General features: G+C 40.2%; 1 protein-coding gene across 3 annotated transcripts; it reads right to left on the bottom strand.

The window, feature by feature from the left end:
- Positions 1-11: 11 nt before the first annotated feature.
- LOC121948486 (uncharacterized) lies at positions 12-17,177 on the bottom strand. 3 transcript variants are annotated; one of them, XM_088081044.1, is made up of 7 exons: positions 14,068-14,189; positions 8,724-8,837; positions 6,677-7,968; positions 4,487-5,464; positions 4,180-4,308; positions 1,992-2,790; positions 12-304 (listed from the first exon to the last, which is right to left on the bottom strand). In XM_088081044.1, exons 2-7 carry the CDS (start codon positions 8,824-8,826, stop codon positions 252-254), a joined length of 3,354 nt encoding a protein of 1,117 aa, XP_087937170.1. In that variant the 5' UTR covers positions 8,827-8,837; positions 14,068-14,189; the 3' UTR covers positions 12-251. The 3 variants fall into 3 exon arrangements, with proteins under 3 accessions (XP_087937170.1, XP_087937169.1, XP_087937168.1); XM_088081043.1 differs by lacking the exon at positions 14,068-14,189 and adding an exon at positions 9,990-10,394; XM_088081042.1 differs by lacking the exons at positions 12-304; positions 14,068-14,189 and adding exons at positions 15,985-16,081; positions 16,607-17,177 and having other exon boundaries at positions 319-2,790.
- Positions 17,178-17,264: the final 87 nt, after the last annotated feature.

Genomic DNA, 17,264 nt, shown 5'->3' with positions numbered 1-17,264 from the left:
TGGGTTTCAATTGAAAAACTTGAGTTAAAAGCATAACAAGTATGAAAAAAAGTCTAAAGACACTTCTCAAACTGAAAGTTGCAGGAGTAGTTTGATAAGTTTCTATTGATCTATGGTCTGATTATTTTAACAAAGCCATTTAAACTTAACAACCGCCTTTCGACTCTGGGGTTAAATGGTGCTTGTAAAATGTGTCTAAGACTAAAAAATGTAGCCACACATCATTGGCGCTTCAAAGTGTACCTGCCAAACTAATTAAAGGTGCTACATGAGGCAGACAGCGTACTGTAAAGGAAGGTGAAGACTAATGGAAAAAAAGGACGGGATAGGGGAGGAAAAAGAGGGAACATTTTAAGTTAATTATCTCAAAGATACAAAGTATTTTACCATCACTGTTGAATAAAGTGGTTAAGAGAGCTGAACGCAGTGCAACTGAAGAAAAAAGCGTATGAAGCAGAGAAAATGAAAAAAATACCTTCACCATTCTGACAAAAATATTCAGTAAAAATAAGGGAAATAAATAAATCATAAGCAAATTAAAAACGTATCTGCTATTTTGACAATAAGCAGCATAAAGAAACACAGCAGCAGAAAATATATCACCTAAATATGAGCTATGAGCTATGTGTATTTTTGTTGCAACACCGACTATGTGGTTCCAATATTATTGGACATAATGACTTAGAAATGTTGTCTTGTTTTTTTAAAATGTCAGTAAGGTTGCAGATCAGCAACTTCTCCTGTGTGCTCAGCATATAAAGGAACTATAGTGGCTGACGCAAAAACGTAAACGGTCCGTAAACATCGTAAACGTCAGATCACGGCTGCGCACAGCATTATGGAAAAAGGCCAATTATTGCCTGAGTTCTTTATGAAACCAGTAATGGTTTGTTCTGTCTAACTATCACACTGCTGTTCAGTGTTGCCAAATCAATCTGAACTGAAATCTTCAAACTTGCCGCATTAAATTCCTTGAGCATCTTATAATTAAATCTGCACTGTGATGATAAGCCTCATTTCCAGAGACGTGCGTGCGGAGTCACAGAGAAGAGCTTCTGCAGGAACTAAAGAGGAATTTTTATTGTAGAAATCTGAGTCGTAGACTCAAAAGTGCCACGAGGAACATTATTAAACATAACTTGAGTGTGAAACAAGTCTTCCTGGAACATTTTCAAACTGTGGCAGAACAGAGGCCGTCATTATCAATCATACTTACAACTTACACAGTCATGGTCGTATTTACAACTAACAAAATGCTCTTAATTCTTTTGTTATCACATAAACTTGATTTTACTTTTAAATTGTTTTTTTGTATTAATTTTAATGTTTTTCTGAACAGTTTGATTAGTGCTGTTTTCAACACCAGTTAAACAGTTAAAACAAATTTTGCTGAACATATCTGCTGAACAATTACAAATTACTGAACTCAGTAAGAACTTTTTCCATAAAATCAATAGATAAATATCTTCAAATTGCTAAAAAAAAAAAGACAAAAAAACAATGCCAGTAGTCATCTTTGACAGTTTGACATTGGTGAAGTGTGTATACTCAACTCAAGAGCTGAAACTCAATAGCATATTAACCACTCTGTCCTGTTTTTTTGCTTCTGATTAAAACATCTTTTTGCATTATGATGCACATATTTTCTTTTCCGTCTTTCAATCCAAACAAAGCTTACACGTTGCTCACAGCTCTTCTTATCCGAAACTTTGTTGGAATAGGAAAACAAAAAATCCCTCGTGTGATTGTCAGTGTGTTTCACATGGAGGTGAAAACAATAAAAACAGAAGACATTTATGATTAAACAACATTTCTCTTGATCTCTGCCGCTGTTATTTTCTTTACCCACAGCTGAATGAAACAAATTCAGGAACGTTTTCTGAGAAATGTAGGAAATAAAACAAATTAAAGACAACAAGAAGAAAAGGAAAGCGGACATAGATGCTAATGTGAGAGCACCTCAGTCTGATGTTTCCTGCTAACAAGCTCACCTTTATTCACAGTAATGACGACCGCCGACGACTCCATCTCCATCTTTTCACCGACAACATCAACGTCCTCGTCTCCCTCCTCTCCCTCACCTTCTGAAGACTCTGTCCAGTTGATGATCACCGGATTAGGGGCGGGGCTGGAACCGCCAATCACGTCAATGTTGTCTTCCTCTTCCCAGCTCGACTTGCAGCCGACCTCCTTCGCTGAATGCGATGAGGGTGAAACAAAAGCATTCGCGACGACAAAACGTGACACAGTGGGTCCGTCCACATCGATTATCTCATCGCCGCTGCTCTCCATCTTTTCATCCATCAAACCTTCTTCTTTGAGTTTGATTTCACTCCTCACTGATTCCTCCTCTCCTTGCTCTCTTTGTAAACAATCTCCTGCACTGGACACCTCATTTAACTCTCTGCTTGCTGGTTCAGAGACGAAGTCTGCGGTTTCAGAGCTCAGGGAGCATGTTTCAAAGGTTGGCTGTGCCGTTTGCTCAATGCAAACCCTCTTGGTCACAGTGGATTTATCATTTGTCTCCTCCTCTGCTCTCCTCTTCTCTCCCCTCCTCGTGGGTCTCTCTGCCTGCTCCTGCGGCTGGACACTCAGTTCTCCTTCATGTCTCTCTTGATTTCTCTCTAGTTCGTCGCTGATAGTGGGCTCCTGAGGTTGCAGCTGAACTGGTGCTGCTGAACTCTCATTATTAGATAAACTGAGAAGTTGTCCTCTTTGCTTGCACTTTCCTCTGCGGTGACCTGGTGGGCCCTTTGAGGGTGTCTGCTTCTCAAGAAAGGGCATGCTGTCCTGCAAAGCAAATGAACCTTTTAAAATGATACAAATACAAAAATAGACTTTCACAACTTCACAAAAGCATTGTGCAGCTCTTGACAATGCTAAAGTAAGTAAGAAAATAAGAAACTGTAATACTCATAGCATCCACAAAAGGTAAAATGCACCCATATTTACATATTTAAATTATGAGATAACCTCCAGAGCTCTCGGTCAAGCTGTTAATGTTCTGTTAATGTAGCCCATTATTCTGAAACTGCCTTCTTCATAATCTTTCCTTCTCTCTCTCATCATCAATATTACTATACTACTCCAGAGAGAGAGGTCCTATTATTAATACTCCGGCCGTTATTTGGGGGTTAGTGAAATGGGGAGGATTGTCATTTGTTTTCATGCTGTGTCCCGTCTTGTATATGCTCTGTAAGCATGCTTTATACCTGTTGTATACAGTGTTTAAACTGTTTAAAATGTAATAAAGATATTCTTGATATAAAAAAGTATGCAGAGGCTACATTTGATGCAAAACTGTCCCCTTTCAATATAAATGATCTTCACTGCAAAAACAGTCCAATTCTCAAATATCACAAGTGGTAGCCACTCACAATGAAATCATTAGTGTCTTCAGTGACTTTTGGTAACTAAAGTGCATAGTTTTTTCTTTTTCCGTCTACTTCAAGTGATGCCATCCTCAGGGTCTCCAACATATTCATTTATTTATGGCAGACCACCACGATCAAAACATCTGCCGCCACAAACAGATTTTCTGTTTGTGGCGGCATGAGTGTGAGTGTTGTGCATTGCACCACTGTTGGAGCACAGAGCGCACTCTGTGAGAGTCTGCAGAGTTTACAGAAATGCTAGCAGCTCTGCAAAGCAGTGCCCAGCAGTGATTTAAGCTAGACGCTAATATCATCGTGCTAACATGCTCATGTTTAGCGGGTGTAATGTATCACATGTTCACCGTCTTAGCTTATCGTATTAGCATGCTACATTTATTAATTAGCAGAAAACACAAAATACAGCTGAGGTTGATGGGAATGACATTAGTTTTGTTGGTAATTGTTTATAAATCAAAGTACTTTATGAAGCTAAAGATTGAACTAACGATAAAAAAATAAAGAATCAAAAAGGTAACATGGTCTGGGAGACGTGAATGTCTGTATCAAGGATTGCTGTAGACGGTTAGGGAATCACCAAAGTCCGTAGGACACATTCTCTAGGTACGACCAACGTCTTACAAAATTTCATCCAACAGTTGTTTGCATATTTTAGCCAATGCCATAACCACAATCACACTGCTAATGTGAGGACAACATAAATGCAGTGTGCCTCTTTCTTTGAAGAAGAGATGCTTCAAAGACATTTTCGCACACAGACGTCTTGTGAAAAAAGGTCAGTGCTCACCATGATATGTGCTTCTCTAAACCGACTCCTGATTGGGTAAATCTTTGCGCTCCATGACACTTGCTGAGCCTTTTTAGACACGCTGTCACGTGGCGCTGTTGATGAGTTGCACTTTGTTTTTGCAGGAATCTGAAAAACAAATACACACAGACAAACCACTTGAGACATTTTCTTCCTGATTCTGTGTGTGTTACACAATCCAGATTCACCCTCAAATTTACATCAGCTGTCAGACTTTGACTCGACTGATGGTGACGGCTGACATCGGCAGAAGCACGAGCGGAAAGTAGTTAGAAAAGTTTGTTACCTTGATTTTCAAACAGCTGCGTTCTCGCAGTATAGCTTTGTCTGGCAGCAGGCTGCTCCTCTCCAGTTTCACCACAGGTATCTGCTGCAGCTGCTTGTCTTCTCGGTCATCAACGGTTTTCATATTTGTGACACCCAGTGGCTTTGGCTTCTTCATCCTCAGCCCAAAGTTGTACTCATTTCTTCTCCTCCGTCGTTTGGCCGGTGCTTTGGCTTTCACTGGTGATCCCTCAGTATTTTTGGGGGTAACGGCACGGCGAGCAGAAGCCTTACGTGGCTGTGATGACTGTCTATTAGCTTGCGGTTGCAGTTCAGGTGTTTGAGAGTGTTTGACTGGACATGGTGTCTGTGGATGCTGTAGCTGACATGTCTGAGGCCTGTTTGTGGTCCGGGTCTTGGTTTTTCTGTCTGTCTTCCGTCTCAGAACAGTGTGAGGCTGGCTAGCCTCTGTGCTTCTCCGACCACCCGTCTCCGCCGCTTCCCTGGCAGTACTTTCAACGTGCTGCTCAAAGGACTGGAGGAAGTGATCCAGTATCTCACTCAGCTCTCCCTCGCCCTGCTGCTGCAGAACGGGCACCTCACTGTTTGCAGCGGTATGGCCTTGTTCTTTGTTTTGGGCCAAAGTGTTGCCACAGGAGGCATGGGCACAACTGCTGCTACTGGTTGGAAGAGGCTGTGGTGCGTTGCTGTTGTTGCTGTTTGGTAAAATATCAAGACCCTTCATCACTTCCTCCAGTAGCTGCTCAAAGTGTTCAGGCTGCTCCTCATGAGGGGGAGGAGCAGGAGGAGGGAGGGGTGTGCTGTGGAGCAGGGACGATGCAGGAGCAGCGTAAGAGGCTGCAGGTGATGGAGAAGACTGGAGAATGGGGCCGAGGGCAGATACAGTTTGAGCGTTGTGGAATCCCAAATGAGGGGAAGAAAAGGACACTGATGCTGGTTTGGCCCTCGCCCTCCGAGCCCTGCCGGCAGGAGGAGCATCCTATACCCACAGAGAAAAGTGTATTAATTACAGTAAAACAGAGAGAGCAGATGGAAATAAAAGTATTTGCAATAGCGGATTCTTAGTTTCCTGCAGTGAGCATGCACTAAGTTTAGAAATGAAGTCAATTCACAAATCATTATGAAGAGCTGTTAGGCTCTGGATCGGTTGCAGAGGCACCAACTTCTTAAATTTGCCACCTAAAAGAATACCTCAATCCCCAAAAGATCATTTGTGTACTCACCCTGTCTTACGTTAAATTTGTAAAGAGAGTTTGTCTTTCATACATGCCTTCATGGCGAATGAAGAATCCAAAAACAGAGGCAACTCTTGATGAACTTAAGTCATAGACGACCACATTTAACAAAAGCAAAACATCATCAAAATATCCGTTAACATAATCTCACACATCTCTTGCAGTGTAATCCAATTCGTATTTATCATGTTGTTTGCTAAGTACTTCTGAAACACATTTATTTTGGCTTAAACCCTTATTTTATATATAAACAGCACAGGTACGTCCCTTGTTAAGTTTGGGGAAATTTGCCAACTTTATGAATCTTTTGCATTATAATAAATACACAGAAATTCAAACAATGCAAGAAAGGTATATTTTTACACCCATTTTCCTTTTCCAGAGATATACAACTGTACACCTTTTGATTTAGACTTTCCCTTTTTTACCAAACTACAACCAGCTTAATGACTTTGTTAACTCATGGTAAAACACAACACAACCCCCTGCTTTTGCTGTTATTAAAAGTCTCCCCCGATGACTTCAATTTATGAAGAATTCTCTGCTTTTTGGATTCTTCCTTCGACTTTCGAGAAAAATTTACATTTTTAACAAATGTGACGTAATCCGGGGTGAGTAATGGAAATACAAAGGATCACTGAGGTGGTCAAGTACAAGTACATCAGGTCAAATTACTACAAGTTAAAATCACAAAGACAAAACCTCTATATTGTTTTATGTTGGCCAATAATATACTGCTATTAAGTAGAAACTTTTTATACAATGAAAAAGTCTTGAAGGGCGTCTTGTTAAAACAAAGTTTTAGTTTTTATATTTTCTATCAATATATTGAAATGCATACGTTGTGAAAGCTATGGTTTAGGCTGTTGAGTTCATAGACTGAACTTTATTTCACATTTATGTTTATTTTTGTTTTCATTATAACAAACAGGACAGCGTTTTGTCGACAGCCTCACCTGCTTTAACTGTTGCCTTGCACTCCTACGCTGCGTACTGCCTCCTCCCTCACTGTACAGTGGCACGTCTCCACTCTGGCTGCTCTCCCACACATTGCCGCGCCCTCCTCTCCTCCTGGCGGGCTTCATAAGCGCTCTGGTCTTCAGGTACAACTTCCTGCCTGCAGCTCCTCCGCCCTGACCCGTCTTGGACGCCCTCAGCCCAAACCTCTGCAGGAACAACTTCTGCAGCCTGCTCACCCCCACCTCCTGCACATCCACCGTCTGCGTTAACCCTCCCCTCCCCCTCCCTCCTGTTCTTGCTCGTGGTCTCCTGGCTCTTCTCTCACCTGTCCCAGCTCTCCTTGCACCTCCCACCCTTGCTCCTTGCCTCCTCCGTGCTCGCCCCCTGTGGAAGCGCTCCTCCTTGTTCGGATGCAGGAAGTAGTTGATGTATCCGGGGATGTTGCCTTCAAACTGCTGTAACTGCTCCTCCTCCCATCTTTCAGGCGCTGTGGCGTCTGTGGTTGCGCCTTGAGGGTCAGTCCACCAGCTCTGAGGGTCAGCAGCACACAGGGTCCCTTGAATGGAAAAAGGGAGGGGTGGGGGGGCGAAGGCGTGTGGCGGTGCCACAGCAGCAGCAGATGTGTGTCCAGCTGCTGCAGACTCTCGCAAAGAGTCTGAGAGAGCAGAAGGATGTTGGTGCATTTGGTTTTCATCTGGTGGGTAGACGAGGGATATCGGGATGTACGGAATTTGAGGAGGGACAATCTGTGTGGTTCCAAAGCTCTGGAGTGCAGACATATCAATGGTCTCGAAGGAGGCTGCTGGGTGAGAAGGGGGAGCCGAGTTTACCTGAAGCTCCTCTGTCTGAGTCCATGTGTCTCTTTCACCCTCTGATGTTGTCTCTCTCCACAGAAAGGTGCTCCCATCCCTCACTTCTCTCTTCCACCTGCCCCGCCTCCCTTCATTCTCCCCAGGCATCAGTGGCTCCGTCTGCACTCCCACCTCTGCACACTGGCCTTCTCCTCCCTCATTTCTGCTCTGAAGGTCTCTTTTTGTGACCTCCACCAGCCCTTGGATGCCCAGTTTGGCTGCAGCAGTAACAGCCTCCTGCTTCTCCTTCTCCCCCTCCCCTGTCATCTCCCCACAGTACAGCAGTCTGACCAGGCGGAGCAGGGTGCAGGTGCCAAGAGCATGAAACTCCAGGAGGCGGCTCTGGCCTGCAGGGGGCGGCGGTGTGGAGGAAAGAGCGGAGGAGATGTTGGGGCTGATGGCTGAGAGAATACAGCTGTGTGCTGGCACTGATACACCTGGAGGAGAAAAACAGCATCAGGAATGATGATGGCTTTCACAAATACTCAAAACTAGAATACTGATTGTCTGTGTGCAAAGCTTCTATATGATGAACAGCAGCAAGATTATTTATCATCATTATTATTTATTGATTTACACGAAAAAATGTTTTTATTGCACCTTAATTTTAAATGAACAGGGCCCTCTCACATGGTGAGAAGACAATGAGCAACTTAACAAGATATGGCCCAAAAATGAGCAAGAATTTCACAGGAAAACTACCTGAAAAAAAAACAAGACAGAAAAGTATGTATGAAAAAAAACCAAACTAAAAACAACAACAAGAAAGTTACCTGATTTTTTTTATTAACTAAAATATGGTTTTCTGAAATGTTTTAAAACCAATTTTCTAATAACCTTCCTCTTTTTTAAAACTAATTTTCAGGCCATTTTCTTGTTACCTTTTACTTATTTCTTGCATTTTGTGGGGCATTTCTTATCAAGTTGGTCATAGCCCTTTTCCCCCCGTGTTGTTTTTTCTCCAAAAAAATCAAATCTATTTGTTAAGGTTTCAAAGGGTTAAATAGCTTGTAAAAGGTGTCTGAGGTTTCAAAGGATTACCATGTTAGCTGTGTTGCTTTGTGGCGTTAATGATTAATTGTGAAGCTTTAACATAGTGTGCTTATTAAAAAAAACACAAACAGAAAGAAATGACCTGAAAAGATGACCGTGTGATGTGTGTGTATTTGTGGTTGTTTTTGTTTTTTTGTACCTTCTGTCTTGAGCAGAGTGTCACAGAACTGGCTGCGCTGCTGCTGTCTCTGCAGCTCAGCGACGAGGAGGGCTTCATACCCCGGTTTCTGGTAGCACCACATCTCACCATCCACTTTAGAGGAGAAACAAAAGCAAGAAATAATGAAATGTTTTTGCAGTAGTGACCGCACATGCAGCCCATAAAAAAACACAATCAAAGAGCTTTTATTAACATTGATTGGCATGAGCAACACATTTTGCTTGGTGTTCATCAGGCTCATGAAGGTAAAACAAACCAAAGGCTTAAATAAGAAATTTAATAAGATACCATAAAAAATATATACTGGTACCAATACCAACATATAATACAAACATATAATATATAAAAAACATTTCAACTGGCACATTTCTGACTCCTGATCTGTATTATATTGATCAGATCTATTATAACCCAATCAATTATTTGATCAGCAACACTAATATGGGTAGGATCTTGTCTGTTTTGCACATTTTTTGCCAAAAAAATACAGAATAGTGTAAAATCGCTGTTACATGAACACATCTTTGCTGTATCTGCACATTGCACATAAAAGTGGTGCCAGTTCTTTATAAAAACATGTTAAAAAAGGCAATGTGCCTTCAACAAATTGCAAGAAATTAGTACATTAAAAAAATATATTTTTGAAAAGCTAGGGAAAATATCTAGAGAAAACAAGAAAAAAGCTAGTAAAAAGCAATATGTTTAATAATCATATTAACATTACATATTTTAAATTATGTAACATAATTATTACAATTTTTAAGCACTTTTTCAAGTCTTATTTGCCTTGTTTGTTTGTTGTTTTTACTTTCTTTTTCTTTTTAAGGTAATTTTCTTGTTCTTTATACTAATCTAGCGATAATTGCAAACAACACTGCAACAACAACATTTCTTTCATTGCTTGCTGCTTTCCTCCCATTTTTTAAAAAAAGAAATCAAGCCGATATGCTCAGGTTTCAAAGGGTTAAAACCATCAATACCTGCATTAGAAATTGATGCTAATCCACACACCTGCAGGTTAGCATCACGGCTGACAGCTAGCAGTCAGCTAGCTGTGCACACCAAAACACACAGAGTAACAACATGTGAACTGGTCCCAACAGACCACCTGTGAGTTATCATGTCATCAGCATTACATTTCTGACTCCTAAATCTCTGACAACAACCTCAACACTTGGAACTACTTTTTCCTGGCGAAGTGTTACAGAAAAACGCGGTCAGGTAACAGATATCGATATCACTCACCCTCAGTGCTCCCTCTAAATCCGGTCCCACGTCAAAAAAATAACACGAGTTCACTTTAAAAAAATATTAATATAAAAACGAAAAAAACAGACAGTATATTGCTCTATTTTCTGGTTGTGTTTTCTGTCTGTTTACGGAGGTCATCCACGGGTCAGCGCTTGGATGTGTTATGGGGTCAGCGTGGTGGTAGTTAACTGGCCTGTGTCGCGCGGTGTCGCTCCGCCACCAGGGCGCGCAAGACTCGCTACAGTCAAAGAGTACAGACGCAGCGAAACACGAGATAGTTCACTGACAATACTTCCTTTATCGCCTAACAAAGATATGCCTCAAGGTGTGTTCTACCTTTTCGATGGTCTTGGAGACAACTCTCCTGCCATGATATTTTGGAGCCCCGAATATTAAATGTTTTTCTGGATTTTTAATAAGAAATAATGTGTCATCAACAAAATAAAAAAATAGGTTGATTTATCCTGTAAACCAAGTGCTCTCTAGATTCAGAGATGCTGAAAATTTCATTCATTTATAAAATTTCAACTATTTGTCACTTATTATTTAAATGCCTATACAATTATTACAATTATGAATTTTGGATGGATTAAAAATACTTTTTAAGATGTTGACTTCTGTCATTCATTTAGAAAGAATGGACATTATTGCCTTTTTTTGTGATAAAAATGATATTGTTTGCAAAAAGCTGTTTGTTTTGAACCTCTTTCTTTTATATGAGAAATTTTACATTCACAAATCCAAATGTAAGAAAATGATGCCACACTACAACAACTGTATATAGAAATCAAACACTACACCAAGGCATTACATGAATTAAAGAATAGTAAAGCAAAGAAAAACACTGAATTTGTAAAGCCTTAAATATATTTTCCTTTAATGTCTTTATTGCTTGTTGAATGATACCCCTGTGAATATAATCATTGTCTTGTCCTTTTTTGGATTGTTTTCTTGCCAAATTGTATGAAAAACCTTTGTTTGAAAATTATTGTATGGGTTGAGCATGATACAATAGTAATATAAAATAAAAACCTTTTTTTGAGATTCAGTGACTATTTGTTGTGTGTTCAGTGGGGCAAGCAACCAACTAAGTACATTTACTCCTGAGCTGTACTAAGCATAGTTTTGAGGTACTTGCACTATACTTAAATACTTCCAGTTTATGCTAGTTTATACTTCTACTCAACTACAATTCAGAGGCAAACATTGTAATTTATATTTCACTACATTGAACTTGAAGCATAAGTTACTAGTTACTTTGCATATTTATTTTAAAAAAATGAATAAATTAACAAATACATTTTGATATATTATTACAGGTTTAGCTACCCATGAGTACATAAAGTCTTTCAAATTAGCCCCACATTTATTATTTGCAACACTGAGAATATTTACTTTTGGTACTCTAGTGCTACTTTTACTTCAGTAAAAGATAAAAATATTTCTTTGACCACATCCTCACTGAATCTAATTCAGTTGGTTCTTCAGCCTAGATAATAAGGAGTTAGTATTGCATTATATTTTGCGTTTTTTTTTTTCAAAATATTCAAAAGTACACCTCTCAGTATATCAGCAGCATATACTAAAGCCTCCAAAGTAACTATTTAGTTAAACTATCACATTTTTAAAGACATTAAATGCAGTTTAAATAAAATTGAATATTATAACCCTACTGAAGGTAGGGTTAATTGTAGGGCTGCACTGCATAAGGAGAATCTGGGTGGCTATTAAGTGAAACATTAAACATCTGAGGAAAGAAAAACACTCTTCTTTTTTTCTTTTTAAAGAAAAGTTTAATTCTAAAGCCATTAAACACACCCTCTGCTTAGCCCACTTATTCTACAGTTTTGGTATTGGCCTTTATTTCCCTGTGACAGTTAGGTGGTTTGGTGACTTTTCTCCTCGTGCTGCTGTTAAACTACATTTAATAGTTATCATTCACTAATAATTGTCAATAGTTGGTATAGCAGATGCAGCAGCAAAATGTTAAAATTATAAAAACATGAAACCTCTGAGTGGCAAAACCCTGTAAATGGCACATTGCTGTGACTGAAGAGACTCTGTGACACAATAAAACATCGGTGTTAATTGTTCCCACTCTGCTGTGCCACAGTCCGGCTGTCATCTTATTCAGGGTAAACAATTTTAATGACTGACCTTGGATACCCTGTCCCTGTGTAACATGAATAAACAAATTAACAAGGTGTTATTTTTACCCCCATATATGTTGTCTTGTACACAGCTACCAGTCTGTCTGTCTGTCTGTCAACCCCTGTCTCCATGTTTGAGCATTAGTAAACATACAGGATGATCCAGTGTCTCAGGTGTCTTAAGGACTTTCATGATATGTTCTCTGCCTGAGGAGCTGTGAGAGATGATGAATAGTTTCTGCTGTGGGCTGACATCAAATTAATTCTGTCATCACAGTAGCTTATAGTGGACAAAGTCCACGGTTCTTGCTCTGTGAAATATGACTTTTAAAGTTCATCTGAAGCTAAAACGAGTCCAGCAATTCTCTCTTTTTGATTGCTGAGCCATGGTGGAGGGATTGTAACACAAAGTGGGAACTTTATTATTAAAAAGACCATAACTTTGGAAGATTCCTGCTTGATTTGTCAAACTTTTGAAACTGAACATTATCCTCAGGAAAATAGTGTTTCCTCAGGCATTAACACCCACTGCCACAGACATTAACACAGAAAGTGATTTGTGCTTTACTGTACATGTCAGGCAGCCAAATAATCCTAATAAAACAATATTATTACACATTATTACAACTTTTAAGGATAATTTCAAAGCCTGTAATGTTTACAAAATCCCTGTCCCAAAAAATTACCACATAGACAAACAAAGCTGATAAATTTCAGCACTGTCAAATAGAAAGGTTGTCATAAAATTGTGACCCAATCCTGCACGTTTCACAAGGAGACTGGAGCAACACGGACTGATTAAAGGTTATTGTCCTGGGTTTTGAGAGGCACCTGCAGCTGCATATTGCTGGAATTTTTCACTTTACTTGGTCTTGTTTTTTTCAAACCCGTAATCAGTGTTTGTATTTGTACTAGCTACTTGGAGTTAAACAACATATTAACTACTCTCAAAAATGTTAGCTTGACAAAGTAAAAGTAGTTTAAAAAGTAGTTTATATATGTAGAAACTACATCACAGGAAATTAGCACAATCTGCGGCTTGAATCTCACATTGTTTCACAGAGCTATAGCTGAACTGACACTGATTAAAGTGTAGGTGTGTTTGATTTGTCTTTGTTTGGTTTGTTTGACGTCTCAAAGTCAGTGGGTTTTTAAAATGGATTTTTGGTAGGAAGTCTTAAATAAGGTCTGTGGTAAACACAGGCTGAAGAGACTTTGACGTTTTGTTCTACAACATAAAATATGTCAGTAAATACCCCACCCATGAGGTGTGTCCTAAAAACGGTGGTCCCTAACAAGTGGCTAAATGAGCCTAAAGAGCGTCATCACTCCAAACGTGGCTTTACAGCCATGTTGAAGTCATGTGACCATGGTGTAGTACATTTATAACCAAGTGTTAGGCTCCAAAAATTATTAAAGTGGCGTTAATTTGGGAAGATTATCTTGCTCAACAAAACATGTCACTGTCATACACGTGTATTCACCACAGAGCTTTTTCCGCAAGGATCCAGAATCCAAAGGAAAAATCCCATAAGCTTTTTGACAAGGGAACCAGGACGACATAAACTTCTGCGTCAGACTACAGAAACATATCATGTCTGGAGCACTGGGGAATTTCATGGTACTCAACCATAGATTCATGGTACTCAACCATAGATTTCTTGATTGTAAATCAGAGGTGATTTTACTCAAATAGCAGGTACTTGTTATAAAGTGACAACTGTGGCCAATGAGCTGATGCATTTTATGGCAAAAAAAGGCATGAGAATACTAGAAAAATGTGACCCAAAGTAGGTAACTACCAAAAAAAGCAAATGAGACTTAAATATCTGCCACACAATGATTGCAAATCTTAGTTAAACTAATAACTACAAATAGTCAAAAGCACAAGTAAGTTCACATATATAACAACTCAAACATACCCAGTAATTAAATTATTCATTAACAGTCACAGTATCAGTCTGTGTGCTTTTAATAGCATTGAGACCTTCTGAAATCCTCTGAGTCCTTGCTGCTCAAATCCACACAGAAAAGAAGCATTTTCTCCAGTTTTTGTAATCACATAGTTCACATTGTTGGAGAGCATTGGTAGCTGAGTGGGTACAGAGCGTGCCACATTACTGCAACATCCCGGGATCTAATCAAGCCTTGGGGTCGTTGTCCATGCCATACCCTCTTCTCTGCTTGTCTCTACTCGGTCTCTACTTTGTAAAAGCAAAACATGGCCCCAAAAACCAGCTCACATAGTCTCGTTTTCTCCGTGCAGTTCAACAAGAAACTGCTCAAAGGACGATGAGGGGACCGGACTGAAAAACTTGGTGGGTGTCGGAGAGTCCTGTCGGCCTTGAGTTGGCCGAGGCCACCGCTCGTTGAACTTGACAAAAAAGTGCGGGTCTTTGAAGGGCCCCCCGAAGATGATGGCTTGCATCAGATAGACGAGCGCCACGACCATAAAGCTGATGAGGAAGAAGGGGATGAAGGGCCTGAGGTGGTGCCAAGCCACAATGACCCCGTAGCCCAAACTGCCGAGCCCGCTCTGCTTCCCCGTGTGGGAGGTGTGGCGGGAGGAATCCGGGGCCGGAGTGCGATCGGGGGACTCGTCATCTGAGTTTGAAGAGGACGGACTGGGGACACCGAGTGAACCCATGAGTTACAAGTAAAAAGAGTGAGCAGTTTGCTCTCAAACGGATCTATTGTTGCTTACTTCCCTCAACAAATTAGCTCCAGGGATCAAGACGAAGGAAGCATTAGGCCTCACATAATCTCTCAGTGGTGTGGTTTCCCACTGGCGTCCTGAAAGTGGACTCTGGCTCGCTGTGATGAAGCCGGTGCTAAATTCCTCCCAACAATAATACCTCTTTGAACATGTGTTATATTCCTTTGGTCTGTGCCTGACAGCAGTTTTCTCCCCGAGATCTCGTGTGCTGGAGTTAAGTGTTGCTGCTTCTATTTGAGCTTGAGCGAGAAATCGAGAGGAAATGAAGAGCAGCGGGGAGCCCTAAATAGATATGACACCGAATGACAGGACGCAGGGAGGGAGGGAGAATCTGCTGCGTTTGGTGGTCTCAAATTTAAGGAAGGGTGTGTGTGTGTGTTACAAACATTACACACATTCAGTGACTAACAGACTTACGCACACACTTGTCACTCAGATAGATATATGGATGTAGCAGATAGAGGACAAAACCATTTATGTTTCCGTACGGCTCTAATAATACGACGCTGTGGCAGGTGCAGCTATAGGAACTTTATTATCCTCGTATATATAGTATGTGCTGTGTATATATTTCCCAACATGAAGGTTGAAATGCTATTTCAAACTGGTCTCTGCACTGCAAGGAACGTTTATAAAGACACTTTAAACATTATAGGGCCTAGTATTAAACCTTAAAGGGACATGTCACTCCAAAATCAAAAATACATACTTTTCCTCTTACGTGTAGTGCTTTTGATTAATCTAGATTATTTCAGTGTGAACTGCAGAGTGTTGGAGACGTTGGATGTAGAGATGGCACTCAGCTTGTGGTGCTCAAAGCACCTAAAAAACAATTTTTTTTTGAGAAACTCAGCAGCAAGCCCTCTTTCCAGAAATCACGACCCAGCTACTCAAGATAATCTACAGACATTGTTGTGAACAGTTTCATGTAGGAACTATTTTCTTTCTACCAAACTAAACCCACCAACTGTATCACTGTGCAGAAAGTGATGTGATACAGTACAGTTATAAAACTGGTAAGAGGAAAAAAATGTGATTTAAATTTTGGGCTAAACTGTCTCTTTAAAAGGGTAGTTTCATATAGGTTTCTTTTTAAAACTTAGAATAATACTCACATGCCCACATGTACATTTCAGGAGGTATTTGTCGTTGTAATTATTCCTCCTTTCCATACCAGAGGTGAAGACATTCCTCATCCACAGCTCAGCAAAGAACGTCATCTAGAGAAACAAAAAGGGAAAATTTGTACTAAACATACTTAAATACATTTTGAGTACCAACCTAAATGTGTCCAGTGTCCATCACATTTAGTTCTGAAAGTGTCGTCTGAATAACAGATATGATATAATAAATATATATATAGATACATATGTGTGTGTGTGTGTGTGTGTGTGTGTGTGTGTGTGTGTAGCCTATACACTGGAGATGTGAAACCTCATTGCAAGAAAAAAAGTCATATTTTGTCACAATTTATTGACATTTCATAGACTAAAAAAAACATTGATTACTTAGGAAAATGATCAGCTGGATAATTATAATAAAATACAGGTTTTTCTAGTCAGACTCTAAAATACCTACCGTGTGAAAGCCCATATCTGCAGAGCACAAACCGAAAGCCGAGGATTTATCATTTTACAGGCACTAAGTAGGATTGTGTGACTGTGTGTGGGTCACAGGCCAACACATACGCACCATGAATCTGACTAATATAAAACTTTCACACACTGACACTGACATGCACTTACAGTCCTCGTGATCCAGCAGCTGCTTCTCCATCTGTGTGGGATGAAATTCAGACGTGTTGCATACTGGAAACACAGACACTTTCACGTCCTCGTACAACCTTCATGTGTTCCTTGGATATGTCTGAAGCCTGAGTAACACACACACACACACACACACACACACACACACACACACACACACACACACACACACACACACACACACACACACATACACACACACACACACACACACACACACACTCAGACTCAGACACTCATGCAGCAGCTATTCCCTGTCAGCATGTGTAACTTGAGAAAACAGCAAAGCTGAGAACGTCAACACTTAACAGTCTTTATGTGTACTGACATGTACGTCGTGTTTGAAAGTTAACTGGCTTTACGCAAACACGAGTGCAAGACTTCACCAGAGTTTGGTGTCTTAAGTTGGGAGATGAATGTGTTTTGAAAGAGACCTGGTGGCACAAGTGACTCCACAGATGATGGGCCTTAACAATTAAGAGCATCTAAAATAGAGCACATTGATGTTAGAGAGTGAATTCCTGACATAGTGATGAGTTTGTGTGTTTGCCATTTGCCTTAACAAGAGCGAGGAGATGAAATTACCGGGGCGGACAGACTGCCTCTCTTTAATTAGACATGTTTATCTACATGATAC

Source organism: Plectropomus leopardus, chromosome 8 (assembly GCF_026936395.1).
Source record: "Plectropomus leopardus strain MGB_pleo_1.0 chromosome 8, ASM2693639v1, whole genome shotgun sequence".
Taxonomy (NCBI): domain Eukaryota; kingdom Metazoa; phylum Chordata; class Actinopteri; order Perciformes; family Serranidae; genus Plectropomus; species Plectropomus leopardus.
Note: the sequence above shows the minus strand (reverse complement) of the source record. Positions and strands in the feature narration are given on the sequence as shown.